General features: G+C 38.3%; 1 protein-coding gene across 1 annotated transcript in view; it reads right to left on the bottom strand.

Moving 5' to 3' along the window:
* Positions 1 to 231: 231 nt before the first annotated feature.
* LOC121424891 overlaps positions 232 to 18,972 on the bottom strand; it is a 54,212-nt gene continuing 35,471 nt past the window's right edge. Inside the window, exons 5-8 of the mRNA XM_041620750.1 lie at positions 18,134 to 18,239; positions 12,017 to 12,173; positions 4,481 to 4,556; positions 232 to 3,792 (exon numbers count right to left, since the gene is read on the bottom strand). Of these exons, the coding sequence (XP_041476684.1) occupies positions 3,637 to 3,792; positions 4,481 to 4,556; positions 12,017 to 12,173; positions 18,134 to 18,239 (495 nt within the window). The 3' untranslated portion in view covers positions 232 to 3,636. The remainder of the gene's footprint in view (positions 3,793 to 4,480; positions 4,557 to 12,016; positions 12,174 to 18,133; positions 18,240 to 18,972) is intronic.

The raw sequence follows: 18,972 nt of genomic DNA, 5'->3' as shown, positions 1-18,972 counted from the left end.
CATATCTAAACACTTTACATATATATTATTAGCCTACTGCTCAGACTCTGGAATAAAAACAAATAATAATTCCATAGAGTCCACACAACGGCGACATGGCCTGTACGATTAGTAGTTTCAACTTATTAGTTTCAACATTATGTAACATCAAATACATTAAAACAAGGGCCGGTAACAAAAAGCTTAAGATTGATTGCATTGATCGTTTGTGCAATCGATCACACAAATCAATTTACATCAATAACCAAGCTTTGTGATACTGACCCATGGTCATCTATGCATACATGTAAATATGAACACTCAATACCAAACTGCAAAGAAACCAACAATGAGTTACTTTATACCGCAATATACATATACAAAACATTATTCATTCATTTAAAAAAAATTAAACTTGAAAGCAACAATACATCATTTGGGATGAGAGGGAAATTCAATATTTTGTGTGATATGTGATTATATTATCCTCCTCATTCCAATGAGATATTAAAACTATTCCTCATTATCAAATATCACAGATGGAATGTAATCTACAAACTGAGCATAGCAAAATCATGAACTTTTCATCACTCATCAACTATAAAGCAAATATGAATCATTTTAAAATCATGTACATGTACAGTGTATTCCAAGTCAGTCATTTCATCATTATTTCTTCTTACAAAGAAGTATCTACAAGAACATGGGGCGGCAGAAAATCAGGAGTCTTGTCTTGACGTTTCACTTGCTATTTGATCAAACTGGCAACACATATTTTAGGTGTGTGTGCCACAACATCGCTCGTTCCATTATACATTTTCCATTTCTACTGGTAACTTTATTCGATTTCAGGTAACAGCCAGACATTCTTACTGCAGTGGAACTTAGTCCTTTATTTCTTTTTACCACAATCCTGTCCTATCCCCCCCCCTCCATCAATCAGCAATCTCCCGTTTCCCTTTCCAACAATCATGGCAATCATCATATCTAATGTCCTCCAGAGAAACATCAAATGTGATGCTTGCTTGCAATAACCATCTATGCCACAAACATTTTATTCTTAGTTTTCGCACATTTCAAAAACTTATTTGATTTGGAGGGGAGAAATGCTGTGACCTATTTGAGAATAATTAAATTCTAAACCTACATTCAAAATGCAATAAAAATTTATTTTATAATAGACTGGTAACAAAAGCTCTCTGACTCACATTTTTTCTAACATCCGCACAACACCATCATAGAGAACACAGTAATAATTCTATACAGTGCAGTGCTTCTGAACTTGTTACTCTCACCATGAAAATAAAACAAACACAGTTACATCAAATTACCTCAACATGGCGACACTAAAATGCTTCATGAATTTGATTTACAGTAAAAAAGAGAATTTACTCTATTTTTCTGATATTACTCTTTTCTTTCTATAAAAAAAAGAAAAAAATACAGTGTGAAACTGTCAAAGATCACCAATTCCAGAATTCCAATTCTAGAATTGAAGCATTCATTGCTGACCTACTTATCAAGGACAGACTCCTACATGCAAGTGCTGTTTTCACAGCTGTGTACAAATGATCCCGTTACTCTACAATGTTGAACAGTAGAGGGCTCTCTTCCTATCAAACCATATAAACACAACTGCTTTTAATATTTGGTTTAAGATACATCTACTATCATATCCTTTTCTGCTTTGGACAGGTGATAGGTACTTCATCTTTGGTGAACACTTCATCACAAATGTAAAATGCAGCACAAGATATATATTGATATATGTATATAAGCCAACTGTACGCTACATGGTCGCCTGTGAGCGTATTGTGAGAGATACATGTACAATACAGAAATTCAGAGAAACCCTGTCCAGAACTTGGACTCAACATTTCCTAGAATATACACGTATACTCGGCTAATATCACTTCCTCCTTTCCACAGAGGGAGAAATTATATGTTTTATATAAAAAAAAATACTGCTGTAACTATTCTAGAACCTCTACCATAAATTCTTTACAGATTATTTCTGTATTTAATCCTCTGCCACACCTTTTTTCATCTCCGAAATTACAAAAATATGTGTTCTACATGGAATTAAAAAGTGGTTAAACCCCAATGTTTTGCTCAATATACAACATATAATATTCCTTATCCAATAATGGCTAACGAAGAGTGATACTTTTCACAATTTTATGTATTTATGCGTTTTTACACTTGCTACCAAAAGGTGCAGTAAATTACATATATGTTCTGCTTTTCGCAATCTATAATCATTTCTTTCTTATTCACATTTATTTCAATGTACAGGTAAAAATACACACTGTATTTCATACAGTAAGATCTTTTTTTCAATGGCTTTCAAAAGTTTCTTAGAAAAATACAAATGTGTCAGGACACTCCCTAATGTTGAATGCAGGAAATGAGAGTTTACGTTCGCTTCTTTTGACAATATTCTGGAGAAAGTGATGCTGGGAGGATCACACAATGAAATGAACCTGGACAAGAGCATTCAGTTCAGTTAAAAGCTCGAAATATGTTGGAGAGGAAATCAAATTTTCAAAGAAATACCATAGGATAACACGTGAAACTATAACTGTAGAAATGAGTATTTTGCATGAAACCATCAGTATTCTTCTCACTTGTCAGCACTAATTCCTGAAAATCGGTACTACTTGGCTGCTCAGTATAGCCACTTGATCTTGGGGGAATTGCCATTTTTTCCACTCCCTCTGGACCATTCCAACAAGAACTTCCAAGCTCCATTTCTTCCACTTCCTAGGGAGCTTTCAAGCCAGTTTCAAGCTCGAATGATAGGCATACTGCATTGGCTTTCGCATCTTACCAGGTAAAAAATTTATAGCCCGGATGCAGAGAGGCAAGTGTAGGCCAACGCCTTGACGGTGAATGCTTGGTGTCCCACCAATCACAGCATCCTTCAAAAATAGGATCCCTAAGATTGTGAGGAAAGAGGCAAAACCACTACACCCCAACACTGCCACGTGATCAAGTGGTGACTAACCTAAATCCCAGTCAACAATACAATAAGCCAAATGCTGTTGCAATTAGACCAAATGACAATTAGACCAAAGATACATGTAGTAGACCAAATTGGTATAGCGATACTTGATACCAGACTCACTGGTATTAGACCAACCGATTATGATCTCCAGCACTGAGAGGAATGAGCTTTCTTCTCACGAAATGTTCTCTTATAAATGAAAGTGAAACTATGCCCAATGACCATTTTCAATGATTGAGGTCTTATTTCTTTTCCTAATTTTTTTTTTCGAAAAAGAACAGTACGTAACCCAGCATCAATTTCTTAATTTGTTTAAATTGTTGCCATTACCTCAACAATTGTTTCTTTCCCCCCATTTAGAAAGATAATATGCAGTTATCCTTCAGTCCTTAAAACTGTAAGATAAAAATTTAAAGATAGATACATCCATGTGACTGCTTTGAACTCTCAAAGCAAAGAAATTTCAACTTCTTTTCAAACACAAATATACTATATCACCAATCACAGATATTTGCTATCCCGTACGTATACACTTAAAGTGATTGACATAATATAAATAAAGCATGTTCAATATGTATAAAGATATATTTATATATATATAAATAGCCTACATTTAAACTGTACTACCAATCATGGTAGAGGGCTCTTCGTCATCTGTTTTTGGAGGAGATGTTGATAGGTAACGAACGCATATGCTCCCCTCCCTCCCCTTCTCCTAGAGATCTTCCATGTCCTCCGCTGCTCTGGTATCTCGGCAACCGCATCAGATCGGGGACAACGGGGAATGACGACCGCTGATGCTGGTCCTGCACAGCAGAGAGCGAGAGAGAGGGAGAGAATAGCGGAGGATAGATTGAAAAGATTAAATGTGGTGTTAGGAGTTTGGTCTACAAACAATCTCTCTACATCTCAGACTTATACCTCAACTCATTATTTTTACTCTGGTATCCCAGCAACAGTTCACATTACCATATAGACCAAGCAGTGTTAGACAAAGAGGATATCACTATCAGACAAAATTTGTATGGCTAAAAGACAAACCTAGACAAAGTGGTAAATAGGGCAAATGGTAATTAGAACAAATGTTCCAAATGTTAAGAAGACATACTGGTTGTAGAAGAACTAGGATAAGATCACATACGATGAGATGAAGACAAAAAGATAAAGCAGGTGTATAGAGTACCGAAGAGTAACGTCACTGTCATGACAACGCACCGACTGGTTCTAAACAGAGTCGCAGCTGACGATCGTCTATACACATTTGTATTTGCAAAAATTACCATCATTCTGAGGTTGCAAGCGATGAAATTCCGTAAGCAGCCATTTTCTCCAATGAGAAACACACTCCGGGTTCATTTGTTTAGAACCAGGCCGCCATGACACCATGGCAACTGATGTCATCGCTTCGGTACTCTCCACAAATTGAAAATTTACCCCTGATGGGCATCAGGAATCAGTGAAATAAAGGCTTTTTGAATTACAGTGGGGACTTACCCACACAGTATCTTCTGTTTCATCTGTACTTCCACTCCTTGAGCAAGCTCTGCTACTACTTTGTGAGGACATGTTACTGAAGAGGACAAAAAAAAATGCATGAAAACACTGCTATCACACCATAGCATTCATCAAACAATGAGAAATTCAAATGACTCATTGAAAATTTGAAATATCAGAATTCTGATTTAAATCTGAGGAATAAGAACCCTGCATATGATAATACTAAAATGTCTCCTGCTACATGCAGATCAGAAGTCAACCATAAAGCCATCACTACACACTGTAGTACACTTATAGCCCCAAAATGTAACCAGCCACCCTAAAAGCAACAATAAATCACCATGGATGGTTTTCTGTTAATAACCAAAATAGTAATTTGGTCTTCAAAAAGTAAAGATTTAAAAAAAGGCTTATCTGAAAGGGTAATCCTCCTTCTTTATACTGTCAAAGTTGTGAAGTTGAATAGAAAATGAGATACAAGAGTTTCTTTGACACAAGTGTTTGCAGACTGCCCAGGGAAGTTTCACGGAGATTGCAGTGTGCACATCTCGTGGTAGAGTGAGTCCCGAAATTCAAACGTTGATTTATTTTCTTTTTTTTAAATTCAACAATGTACTTGTATGGGTTATTGTTGACTTAATTGACAAGTTATGCATCATTTCAATCAAAACTTGGGACCATAACCTGTCCAAATATTCTTGGCATAGTGCCACCTGGTTGACCGATGGTTCAAATGCAAAATCACACAAAAAATTCTGAAATTAAGTTCTGAATCTGCTGAATTTTTAAAATATTAACACAGTGAATTTCTTATAATACTTCAACAGTACGCTGGTGTGAATGAAATTCCTTCTGTAACCCACATTATCAATTGAGCACTGGTGGACCAACCAGCGTGACACATACCTCGTCTTTTCCATAAGAAACAAAAGCCATAATTGTTGCAATGGCCCTTAATGACATTCTGGGGCCCCGTCTTACAAAGAGTTGCAATTGATCAGATCAACCATATCTATGGAAAGCCAGCAACGTCAACATCTAAAATGCATGTTTGTTTAAAATATTTTCTAGATATGTTGTACATTCATATTTCTATTCAATTTCTTGTGAATTTATTGCGCTTTTCTTTGTTTACTAGAACACTGTGCAAATATCCTGAAGAAAAGATTACGGCATTGATGGATTTCCATATAGTTGAGGCCAATCAGGGCCCTGTCTATCAAAGACTTACGATTGATCCAATCAATCGTAACTCTATGGAAATCCATCAGTTTCATAATTTTTTCTACAGGAAATTTGCACAATTTTTTTTGTAAACAAAGAGAAGCACAGCAAATTTTCAAGAAAACAATGAATGCATGAATACACATACTTAGAAAATATTTTGAATAAGCATGCATAATAGATGTTGACGTTGCTGGCTTGATGCAGAGATGCCAACTTTTGGAAATCAGAATTAGGGAGGATTTGCAACTGCCACCAAATTATGTGCGCGTAGCGCACATCACGAGCGCGGAGTGCTCGACCCTTGCGGCCGGGGTCCAGGGCCCGCCTTAGGGCCCTGGAAGCTCTGGGTTTCTAGATGCTCTCTGGTGCAATCTGACCCTTATTTTGGGGCATTTCACATGTTTTCAAATAAAAATTGTTCCCACTTTTTTAACATAAAAAATATCAAATATGCATTCTTACATGTAAAACAAGTGGAATGCCTCTGGCCGTCTCACCTGCATCACGCGGTTCAACATAGCAGCAGTGCTCACTTTGAATACTACTCTAACTTGCACAAGATGTTCAGTGATACATGGTTACTCTTATTTCCCTTTTTTATGAACTAGACCAATAAACTTACAGAGATATGATGGTTATTCAACAAAAAACCCCAACATGGCCAAAGTTCATTGACCTTACATGACCTTTGACCTTGATCATGTGACCTGAAACTCGAACAGGATGTTCAGTGATACTTGATTACTCTTATGTACAAGTTTCATGAATCAGATCCATAAACTTTCAAAGTTATGATGGTAATTCAACAGATACACCCAATTCGGCCAAAGTTCATTGACCTTTGACCTTGGTCATGAGACCTGAAACTTGCACAAAATTTTCAGTGATGCTTGATTACTATTATGTCCAAGTTTCATGAATCAGACCAATAAACTTTCAAAGTTATGATGGTAATTCAACAGATACCCCCGATTCGGCCAAAGTTCATTGACCCGAAATGACCTTTGACCTTAATCATGAGACCTGAAACTTGCACAAAATTTTCAGTGATGCTTGATTACTATTATGTCCAAGTTTCATGAATCAGATCCATAAACTTTCAAAGTTATGATGGGAATTCAACAGATATCCCCAATTCGGCCAAAGTTCATTGACCCTAAATGACCTTTGACCTTGGTCATGTGACATGAAACTCATGCAGGATGTTCAGTGATACATTGATTAACCTTATGTCCAAGTTTCATGAACTAGGTCCATATATTTTCTAAGTTATGATGACATTTCAAAAACTTAACCTCAGGTTAAGATTTCGATGTTGATTCCTCCAACATGGTCTAAGTTTTCAGTGATGCTTGATTACTATTATGTCCAAGTTTCATGAATCAGATCCATAAACTTTCAAAGTTATGATGGGAATTCAACAGATTTAGGTTTGAGGGCGCTGTTTTTACAGCTAGCACCGTTTTTTATTTACTCTCCCATTTGAATTCCTATTTTACTCAGAATTTATGTTTTTACTTGGATTTTCAATGTTTGGACGTACGATTGTTCTTATTGGATTGTATGGACTGGTTTGGTCAACGGTCAATATATTTTTGTGGAATCAGTAAATGACATTTTGCGTTCATTTGTTGCCCCATTTGACTACTACTGCTGAACTTTTTCATTCAATGGCACAGTGAGTACCGTACACTAACATGTCACGTCAATGTTATAGACGTTACAATTGGTCGTCCGCACTCGAACCGCTTTTGTTACTTGGTGCTTTGTTACTCGTGATGTCGCTTAATTGCATAGCTTCGGACGGGAGCAATCGCCCGAATAATGGATTGTTGCGTTATACTCGCGATGATCTTTTCAAGTTACGGAATAGTTTACAGCCAGTACCCCGTTTACCACACGATGTCTTTTCTACAATACATACTCTTGGTATTGCACGCAGAAAAAGAGGATGTCGGGCTGGCAAGAAAACAAGACGGAAAATAAGCGTAGTACTTGATATATATTCTCGTCAACTGTTCTTTCCACAATCTAAAAGAGAAAGAACTTTAATTCATGTCAAGACTGGTGGTGGTTCGTCAGCATTGCCCTCAATACTACTTCTAAATGCCAGGTCATTGTGCAACAAATTTGACGATTTTGAGGCAACTGTTGTCTCCCAGTACAGTGGTATCAGTTTAATCGCAGTAACTGAAACTTGGTTCACTCCTGACAAGCCATCATCTTGCTTTGACTTACATGAATTCACCTTACATCGGGGTGACCGTGTGGATCGAACTGGAGGGGGTGTCGCGTTGTACTGTAGAAATGACATAAACTCACGTCTGGTGTACAATGATTTGGTTCCATCACACCTGGAAATTATTTGGGTAAAACTGAGTTCATCTTCGACTGTTCATCTAGCGAAGAACATTTATGCTTGTGTTGTCTATGCTCCGCCTCGTTCTCCGTATCGTCAGGAAATAACTGAGCACATTATCCAAATGACTGATTTGATCAACTCTACAGAGGAAGCCTTGATCATAGTCATGGGAGATTTTAATGATCTCGTCACAGATGTCATTGAACAAAATGCTCTTTTGACACAAGTAGTTATCGAACCAACCAGGGGTGATTCAGTTTTGGATAAAATCCTGACTAACCTCCCTGACTTGTTTGAAGACCCTGTGATACATGCCCCGATTGCTTCTTGTGACCACCGAGTTGTTGTTATGCGCCCACATGACTGTATCCAACCTCTCAAGACTTCCAAGTTAAAAATACGACCCTTTCGTGATTCTTCTGTTCGGGAGTTTGGGCAATGGATCACCGACTTTAGCTGGGAAGAGCTTAACGCCGCTTGTGATCCTGACGAAATGGTAGAAATTCTCCACTGTACGCTCATGACGCAGTACAAACGTTGCTTTCCTGAGAAATCTTTTAAACGGAGAGCAAGAGACAAACCGTGGTTCAATGCGAAAATTCGAAGTCTGATTAACCAACGTGAACTAGCTCATAGAAGTAGAAACTTTGATCGATACCATCAACTAAGGAATAAAGTTCAACGTGAAATTAGCAGAGCTAAATCAACCTACTTCCGTAACAAGGTCCAGCATCTGAAACAATCAGAACCAGGGAAGTGGCACAGACAGATACGGTCTCTTACTGGAATGACCAAGAAGCCGTCATTTTCCCTGGGTCCTGAGGATGAATCCCCTCGTCAGATAGCAGAGAATCTTAATGTTCATTTTTCCCAAGTCTGCAACTTGTTGCCTCCATTAGACTTGTCAGCCCTCCCAGCGTATCTCCCAGCCCCTTCATCCCCGCCGGTAATCCAGGAACATGAGGTCTATAAGCGTCTTAAACGCCTCAACTCAGCGAAGGCACCTCATCCCAATGATGTTCCTACTCGTCTATTCAAGGAATTCGCATTGGAAATTTCAGGACCGTTGACCAAGATATTCAATGAATGCCTGAAAGTCGGTTATTTCCCTGCGAAATGGAAGTGTGCATCGGTTTGCGCTGTTCCTAAAACTCAACGAGTCACCTGCCTTGACCAGCTTCGTCCAATCTCGATCACCTCTGTCCTGTCGAGATTATTTGAGAGCTTTCTGGCAGACTGGTTGATGACTGATCTCAGGCCTCACATTGATCCTTCTCAATATGGCAATATGAAAGGAAGCTCAATCAATCATTATCTTGTAGATATGCTGGATCTCATCTACAGGAGTTTGGAACGCAGTGGATGTTACGCCAACATTTGTACAATTGATTTCACAAAGGCCTTTGACCTTGTCAATCACACCAAGGTTATTGAAAAGCTGATCAATCTGGGAGTAGATGCTTCTGTTTTACCTACCGTCTGTAGTTTTTTGTCGGAGCGTTATCAAATGGTTCGACATCTGGGATACTCATCTAGTCATCTGCGTCTCTCTTGCGGAGTGCCCCAGGGTACGAAACTTGGGCCTATCCTCTTCCTTGTACTCGTCAATGATGCTGCTATAAGTACAAGGTATCGTTGGAAGTATGTAGACGACTTAAGCGTTGTGGAGGTTTTACCAAAGAACCAGCAAAGCTCCATGCAGGACCATGTTAATTTGCTGAGTCAATGGTGCATCTCAAATGACGTTACGCCTAAACCCGAAAAGTGCAAAGTCATGCAAGTGTCCTTCCTGAAGGTCCCTCCACCCCAGCTAGACATCACAATCAAGGATGTTCACTTGGAACGTGTCAACTCGTTAACCCTTCTTGGTGTGATGATTCGTTCGGATCTCAAGTGGGATGATCAAGTCCAACACATGATTTCACGCTCTTCAAGAAGACTGTATATCCTCTGCATTCTAAAGAAATTTGGAGTTGATAAGCATGATCTCGTAAATATCTACAAAGTGTATATTCGTCCACTGTTGGAGTTTGGTGTTCCGGTTTGGGGATCTGCAATCACTAAAACACAAAGTGACGAAATTGAAAGACTCCAAAAACGAGCTCTTCGTATGATTTTGTATCCGTCATCTCTTTCATACTCTCAACAACTCACTCTTTTTGGCCTCTCTTCATTATGTGAACGCAGAAAGGATCTCATCTTGAGTTTTGGACTTGGTCTTCTCAAATCTCACCGCCATCGAGACATGTTACCCCCCACACGTCAATCTGTTTCGCGACACAGTTCGGCCCTGCGTAATGCACATCTTCTGGACTTACCGCGATGCAGAACTCAGAGATACAAGAACTCAACTATCCCTCATGTCACAGCATTACTGAATGCTGCTCTGTGATATGTGCCTCTTTTATATGCCATTGAACTCAATGTCTATATGTAATTTGTGTGTAAAAGTATGACATTGTCTTCTTCCCTTCACCTCCTTTTTCATAATTGACAAGTCCCCCCCCCCTCAGTTTACATTGAAATCGATCAACATAATACATATCCCAATATTTTTGTGTGTTTTTACCGATTATTCTATTTTCTCCTTACATAGCATTATCCCCTTAATTATATTTCTGAACCTCGAGTGCAATATTTAATCTTACTATTACGTTCTTATTATATTTTGTTAATTCGTAGGTATATAATTCAATGTATTTTTCCTTTTTTCTGTTAACTTTGTATGTGTCAGTCTTCGGACTGTTTTACAATGTCTTTCATAATAAACCGAATTGAATTGAATTGAAATAAGTTCATTGACCCTAAATGACCTTTGACCTTGGTCATGTGACATGAAACTCTGATAGGATGTTCAGTGATACTTGATTAACCTTATGGCCAAGTTTTATTAACTAGGTCCATATACTTTCTAAGTTATGACGTCATTTCAAAAACTTAACCTCAGGTTAAGATTTGATGTTGACGCCGCCGCCGCCGCCGCGCCGTCGCCGTCGGAAAAGCGGCGCCTATAGTCTCACTTTGCTTCGCAGGTGAGACAAAAAATGAGGGGACAAAAGAAGTACCTGTTCAACAATAATAATTAATAAGGAGGAATTATCACTATCGGCTATAGGCAGGTTATGTTCCACTATAAATCCAGTAAAGAAAAGCTCAGCGCTGGTCCCTTGCTTGGTGAAATAAAGTCAACAGGGTACTAGTGGAGCTCGAAGATCTTGTCTTCGTAATGTCCGTAGGCCTATGCCGTTTGCTCCGGCTCCCGAACGGTGCTTCCGAATATCATCACGACCTCCGTACTCAACTGAAATGTCCACGCTGCAAGTTGCGCAAAATGCATGGTAAATTCCTCTTTCCGACCTCCGAATACACAGGTACTGGAGACTGTATTCAGTCTTATACTTCTGAGACCATTTCTTGGTCTTCTTTTGTTGATTTTCCGCCATTTCGTGTCAATATCAACCCATCAATACGCCAAAATCACACACCGATATTCCACCGCACGACTCGACAAATCCAGTGGCCGCGAGCGCACACGCCTCGCGAAGCTAGCCGGGCCTACCGGCCTGGTGCACAGTGGATTTCCGTTGGGCATATCACATGCACCAGCTTTTCGCTGCTCCTTATTTGTCTACCTTTCACACACAATTTAGTAGCAGCGAACGTAATGGAGTTAATACATGCTAAAGCTAGCAGACGATACATGTCCTTCCAATCCAATTTGATCAATGCAAAAAAATCGTAATTTCGGGAGGATAAGGATGGAAATCGTAAGGGCGGGAGTTGGGATGAATTTTCGGGAGCCTCCCGATGAAATCGGGAGGGTTGGCATCTCTGTTGATGGGAACTGATCGATTGCAAATCTTTGTTAAGACGGGGCCCTGATCTAACGTAACTCTATATAAGATGGGACCCTACTCTTATTTTGTAACTGGATTTGTTCATACCTGGTGTATCCATGCAAGAACTTGCAGAAGGGCCCCCTCTCACACCTCCCTTCTAACCACTGGCCGCAGGTCACATGACTGGTGTCGTGGGAGTAACTACACATGTTGTTGGTACAGCAGCCCTCCAGGAACTCCTTGCACACATTGTTAGCTCCACCTAAGTCAATAAAAATGAAACAATAAATACGTATTAAATGATGATGATTAATTAATGATGATGATAATGATAATAACAATCATAATAAAAATAATAACAATAATACTAATACTAATAACAATAACAATAATAAAAATAATAATACTAAATTCATATACTGCTTGTCACATCTGACTGACATCTTTATTGACATACTTTAATTATGATATATTATTACCCTGGTGATTGTATTCTGCTTTGCTCACATTCAGTGCACACACAATTTCCACTCCCTGGGGAACATTCCAGCAATGAGCAGTCAATACCCTCTCATAGACATTGGCATTTTAGGGTACCAATTTAGCACCTGATACGGTGAGTGGCCAAGTGGGAATTGACGCCTTGCCAAAGAACCACGACAATATCTACGTACATGTATATGTACATGTAGACAATTCTACTTAGAAATTTATGAAAGAGAAGTGAATCTTTCCTGCCACTCAAGGGTTTTATATCTGATCAGGGTGTTTAATCTGTGGTAATAATGTCCAGCATCTAGAAACATTTGTATTAAGCACTATACAAATGAATTGTATTAATTCAAATCAACTAAAATCAATGAATTCATATCGAAAAAATAAAAATTTGCACTGTCTGAAGCACCTTTCCAAAAAAAATTCTTGAATTCATAATTCAGAAATCAGGAGTTGAGGGTATGCATTATGTTCCTGGAAAAATGTTTCACATATACGCAGGCATATGTCGAAATTCACTTTCAAGTGTAATGAATCTCTTCCTCATTCATAACTATGGGAGCATTTCATAAAATAATGATTTTTACTATTGTTATAAGCTACTAAAATCCTTGCATCTGATTGGCTCACAGCAAATTTGTTAGTGACAATACCTCCTGGTATAAGTTGACCTTGTTTGAATAACAAGGAACAATATATATCAAGAGGAAGCCATATCAGTGTTGTATACCTGGGACCTTGTTTCATCTATAACTAGTAGTCATCCGTCACAAATGCTCTGATTCAATTGTTCCAGAGGTTGGGTGCGTAGGGAGAGTGGGGGGGGGGGGGGGCCAAGTACCGGTATATCACTTGGTCTACAAGAAGTTATGCCTCCGATAAAAATAATACCACATGGGCATAAGTAAACCCATTTGGTCTACTACCTACTTTGTCAACTTGTTGGTTGCTCTACACTATTATTGGTCTAATACCAACTCAGTAAATCTCTCTGTCTCTCTGTTAGTCTTATACCTAGATGGTCTCATTTCCACTTTCTCTGTATTTTGCACTTAGATGCATTAAAATTTGATTCATAAACAGTTCATCTTGGAATCGTAAAGACTATGAACAGTTCAGTATTAGACTAAATGGGTAAAGTAACCTAACTGGAAATTAGACAAATCGGTAGATGGGCTAAAGGCAATCATACCAAATAGTAAAATACATGTGGAAAGTTTGTCGATGTAGTACTATTAGGCCATTTGGGACAAGACCAAATGGACGTAGACCAAGTGGGTATGAACCAAGTGGCAATTTACACCGGGTAGATGCAGAGAGAGGGAGAGAGAGAGGGAGAGAGAGAGAATGTGGGAAAGGGGGAAGGGGGTGGTTGGATTATTTGAATGCATTGTCCATGCATTAGGCTTACAATGCTGTAGAAGGAAGTATAACCTTAGATTGGTCCTCAGCATTGGAATGCGGAGGATGAAAGAATGAGAACTCATTTCTTGTCTAGGATTGTCATCCCTTCAATTCTTGGAACGCATACAGTACATTGTACCTTCAGCCAAGTATGTAGCATGCTTTCACACATTGACGTTAGTAGCTAGCATTTGTTGATGGGACATGGCAAGCCATTTTCCTATAATCAAATTTCTTGACATTTAGAATTGTCTCTTGTTAAAAACACGAAATGATTTCTTCATAAAAGAATCTAAACCTATTGATATTTTGTGTTATCTTATTGATATGTTGTGTTATGAATAAAATAGCAACTCTTTTCAGGATTGAACGATAACATGGTTCCATGACATTTGCCATCGGCGGATCCAGGGGGGGTGCGCAGGGTGCGCGCGCCCCCCCTAATATTTGAGCGGCGCCGAAGGCGCCGCTCAAAATAAAGAAAATAAAAAAAAAGTAAAAGAAAGAAAAGGCGCCGCTTGAAAAATTAAAAATAAAGGAAAGAAAGGGAAAAGGCGCTGCTTAAAAAAATTATACACTGATATAACATTAGCAACAGTAAAGGAAAGACTATCCCCAGCAAAGCGTAATCATATCATCTTCCTTATTTTTTCTTTTAACTACCCTTTTCCCAACAACTTCGCCGGTAGCAGTGCGCTGCCTGCATATAACTGGCGCCAATCAAGAATAATCAGCGCCACCTTAATCTAAATCGGCGCCGGACAAGAATAATCAGCGCTATTTAGTTATAAATCGGCGCCAGTCAAGAAAAATCGGCACTGCCAGAGTCTTAACCGGCGCCGATCAAGGATAATCAGCGCCACCTACATGTATATCTAAATCGGGGCTGGTCAAGAATAATCAGCACCACCTGGTTAAAAATCGGCGCCAGTCAAGAATAATCGGCGCCTCCTGGTTCTAGATCGGCGCCAGTCGATTATGGATTGCCGCTGCCTGAATCTTATGTAACGTCGGTAAAAATAATCAGTACTACTTGTTTAAATCGGCGCCGGTCAAGACAAATCGGCGCTGCCTTTGTCTTAACCGGCGCCACCTAAATTTAAATCGGCGCCGGTCAAGAATGATCAGCGTCCCCTGATTTCAATAAATAAGCGCCGGTAAAATAATGAAGAAGGGCCTATTGCTAACCAAATCTAGATCGGCGCCGCGGTCAAGAATGATCGTTTTGCCCTCCCCCAATAATTCCGCATGTGCAAAAACAATAAGATGGTAATGTTACACAGAAATCAGCAAATGAGATTGAGCTACACAACTCGTTCTTTATTAAAAATCGTGCTCAAATTATCAGATTGGAACATAAAATTTTTCAGCTCGCGCTTCGCGCTCACATCATTTCTGTAGCAAAACCCTATACTTTTCATGATTAAATAGGTGAATAGAATGTCCCGTTTTTAGTTCTGAACCTCAAAAGAACTCCCGCTTCGATTTGCAATAATCTTTTGTTGGATATAATCTTGTTCTTTATAAAAACGTACATTAAACTGTAATGTTTTCAGATCGAAATATCAAAATTTTAAGCTCGCGCTTCGCGCTCGCATTTTTTTTTAGATACCCATCTTAATCATTGGTACCAAGAATGCTTAGAATATCAAGCTTTCTGGTCAGAATATAAGTAAATTTCAGCTCGCCCTCGGCACTCGCATTATCTGTGTAGTGAGATATGTATCCTCCTCATGAGTTACTACAAACAGTCTTAAACAGGCACCTTTTTCCTGTTTTCAGGTCAGTATAGTTTAAAAATTTCAGCTCGCGCTTCGCGCTCGCATTATATTGTTTTGGTGAAATATGTGTCTCTATCTCATGAGTCATGTATATATATATATATATATATATATATATATATATATATATATATGCATGTGTGTGTGTGTGTGCGTGTTTTGACAGGGTCAGGCATTACCCCTTTTTCTTTTTCAACATTTTCTTTTATGGCGCCGGTGAAGTGCAAAAATATGTGCGCCGCTCGGCAGTGCGCCCCCCCTTTCGCCAAAAGCTAGATCCGCCTATGTTTGCTCTGCCGACAATCGCTACGCTTTGAATTCCACACGCTAATTGAATGACTAACTTCGATGCTAAATTAAATACAATACCCTACCTTAACCCTACACCCAACAGAAAACCATACTGCAACCCTAACACTAACTCTTCACCCTAGTCAATATGAAGCAAGGAGCAATTGTCGAAGGAAAAATGTCCTGTCACCGATCAAAAAGCTTGCCATACAGCCCTCATAGCGTACATTCAAATCACTATCAAAAGGCTGATTTGAAGCAATTGTGATTCAGCAGCAATCACATTACAGTATTTGTAATTGATAGATTTCTCTATCATTACAGAAGAAAATAACACTTTTCGCAACCCTGTATGAAATGTTAGCCTCTTTGAATACCGATTCTCAGGTGATGGTCACTTGATCATAACCTATTCAGAACTCTTAAGATATGACCAAGTAATTAGAAGCAAGTTCCAGTGATGCCAAAAAGGAAAGTTCCAGTGACGCAACTCTATCTTTCATCTCTGTATGGATTATCGTCAAAACCTCAGGGCCTCTATAGGCTATCCAATGTCACTGTACAGTACGTTCCAGAAAAAAAATGCGAACTGCATATCAATGCTTAATCACAAATCAATATGCTGACTTTTCATCTAATACAACTTATACAATTTTTTCATTTACTTCAGATAAGGATACAATATGTCAACAATTGGTGGACAGTCTCTGAATTTTCTTATTCCTTATTTTCTAGTCCTTGGTTAATTTTGTTAATTAATATATTTATCAATATTTTTTTCTACCAATATATACATATATTTTTTTAAATCTTATATTTTGTGACGATCAGTTTACCAAATATAATTTATGATGGTTTTCATGTAGCCCCCTCTCCTGGCTGCTTTTGCTTCAAGCACCTCTGTGCTTATAATAGCTGGCCCCTGTATTTTACCGAACTATATCACATGCTTAGGTATGATTTAATTATCAGTATTTTCTGTTTTATTTACAATCTTTTAAATTGTCACATTTAAATTGTATTCATTCATTATTATTATGTGAACATGTTCATTTTTCATTGATTTCTGAATAAAATGCAGAAATTCCTGCAAAAAAAAAATATATTAGTATATGGAAATTTTGAGACAAGTGATTTGCTTTTTGAAATTCAGATTACTGCCCAACAATTTTTTCTGTTCAATTTTTATGTGCTCTCTTACTACATGTAGTATGTGTGAAGCATTTGTCATATTTCTTACACACAACTTAGAAGAGGAGACTCTAATCTTTCAACTAACATGCCATTTGTAAATCACATTTTTGATTAATATGATAAAGCATTAACCATCTTCAGTTAATTTTTTTCTGGGACACGCTGTACACAAGTTCATCAATAGATTTTGCAATCCCTCTTTATGGAATGCTAACAATGAAAGATGTCAATTGCAATCAGTGATAAGAATTGCCATCAATGATTTAAACACACTTGCCTTATCATCAGCCACACAACTGAAGGTACATGTACAAGCTTTTGCCCTATTGTTCTTCAGGTAGGGGTTGGTGTAATTAATATGCATGGAGTAATATGATCCCGTAAAATAATTATGAAAATATTAGGAAATTGTCAAAACAAAGAGATGAATTTGTCCTAAGTTTTCTTAATCATAATTTTATATTTTAGTATCTACACTTTGCCACTCTCTACCCATGAGGTGTTAAAAGGGATAACTTTAGGATGTGCACATCAATATCACTGACAGAATAGCAAAGTGTCATTTTGCCTCCAAAGAAGATTCTGCTAGGATCGAAAGCTTAGGCCCCTTTTGACTCTCTAGAATAGCAATTTGTGTGACTTGACTGGTCATTGCTTGATTAGTCCCCAAGGAGTGGAGGTTGTGCATGCATTGCATACAAGCAAGCCAGAATTTACTGAATGGGGTAATAATATGTCCAGCAATAAAAGATGTTATTCCAATGTTGACAAGCGCCCTACGTGATAGGTTCCATGACATTTGCTCCAGCGACGATCGCTCAGCTCTAAATTCCACACTGATCGAATGAGCAACTTCAACCCTGAACCTATTCATAAAACCCTATTGCACCCCTAACCCTACATCTTAGATGAAATTAAGCCCGGAGCAATTGTCGCAGTAGCATATGTCACAGGACTATGTGGGTGCCTCGAGAAAATGCAATGAAATTTGAACTTATCTTTGGACAAATTATTTAACTCTTTCTTGTGTCCATCATTTCTTGGTGACCATACTTACTTCTTCTTTTGAATCTTCCTTGAGATCTTTGAGGAGGATGTGATTCAAGTGGTTGGTCTACAAGGAGGCCCTCATGAAGGAAGGTATCATCTTCATCTGGGTACATCTACAGAAAGGTCAGGATAATGAAATTGGAAACGATGTTGAAATCATCTAAGGGGCTATTCCATATTAACCGAATATCAAATTCCATCTTTTCTCTATAATAAATTCTCAAACTCATTAGGCCATGATAATTTGAGAGCGTTACACCTTTTCATATGAAGGTAAATCATTGCAAGAAGACCCTGCAGATGTGAGATATGCTTAACAGAATTATTTAAAGAATTTTATCCACAATCAGTTAAAAGAGCATTTTTCATGAGTTGCACATTTTATTGTCTTTAACTCTGAAAAAAAAAAGAACTGTGTGATGAGGATAATGAGTGTCCTTCCTGTAACACAAGACAATAGTATCTCCCTATACGCTCTGAGAGCAAAATAAAAAGACAGAGAAATAATGGTGTTAAGTCCCTTTCGTGAGGAAGAAACAACATTCTGGAAGAAAAACATAACGATTTGGATATTAATGTCAGGTCTAGGATGGGCTCTTATACAGTGCGTCCCAGAATAAACGAAACCGAGATTTAGCGATCATTTATCATAACTTAATCATAACTAGAATAGACAAATGACCTACCAATTTAAAGCTTAGAATCTCCTCTTTCATCTGATATTACTTAGGTTATTTCTTATTCACGCATGAGTGAGCAAAAACAATTTGAAGAAAGGATACCAAAAACTCATTTGGAGGGGGGTATCTGGGTTTCAAAAAGAAAACCACATTTTTGAAAAAAAAT

This window comes from Lytechinus variegatus, chromosome 12 (assembly GCF_018143015.1).
Source record: "Lytechinus variegatus isolate NC3 chromosome 12, Lvar_3.0, whole genome shotgun sequence".
NCBI classification, from domain to species: Eukaryota; Metazoa; Echinodermata; class Echinoidea; order Temnopleuroida; family Toxopneustidae; genus Lytechinus; species Lytechinus variegatus.
The sequence above is the reverse complement of the archived record's forward strand: the minus strand, read 5'-3'. Positions and strand labels throughout refer to the sequence as shown.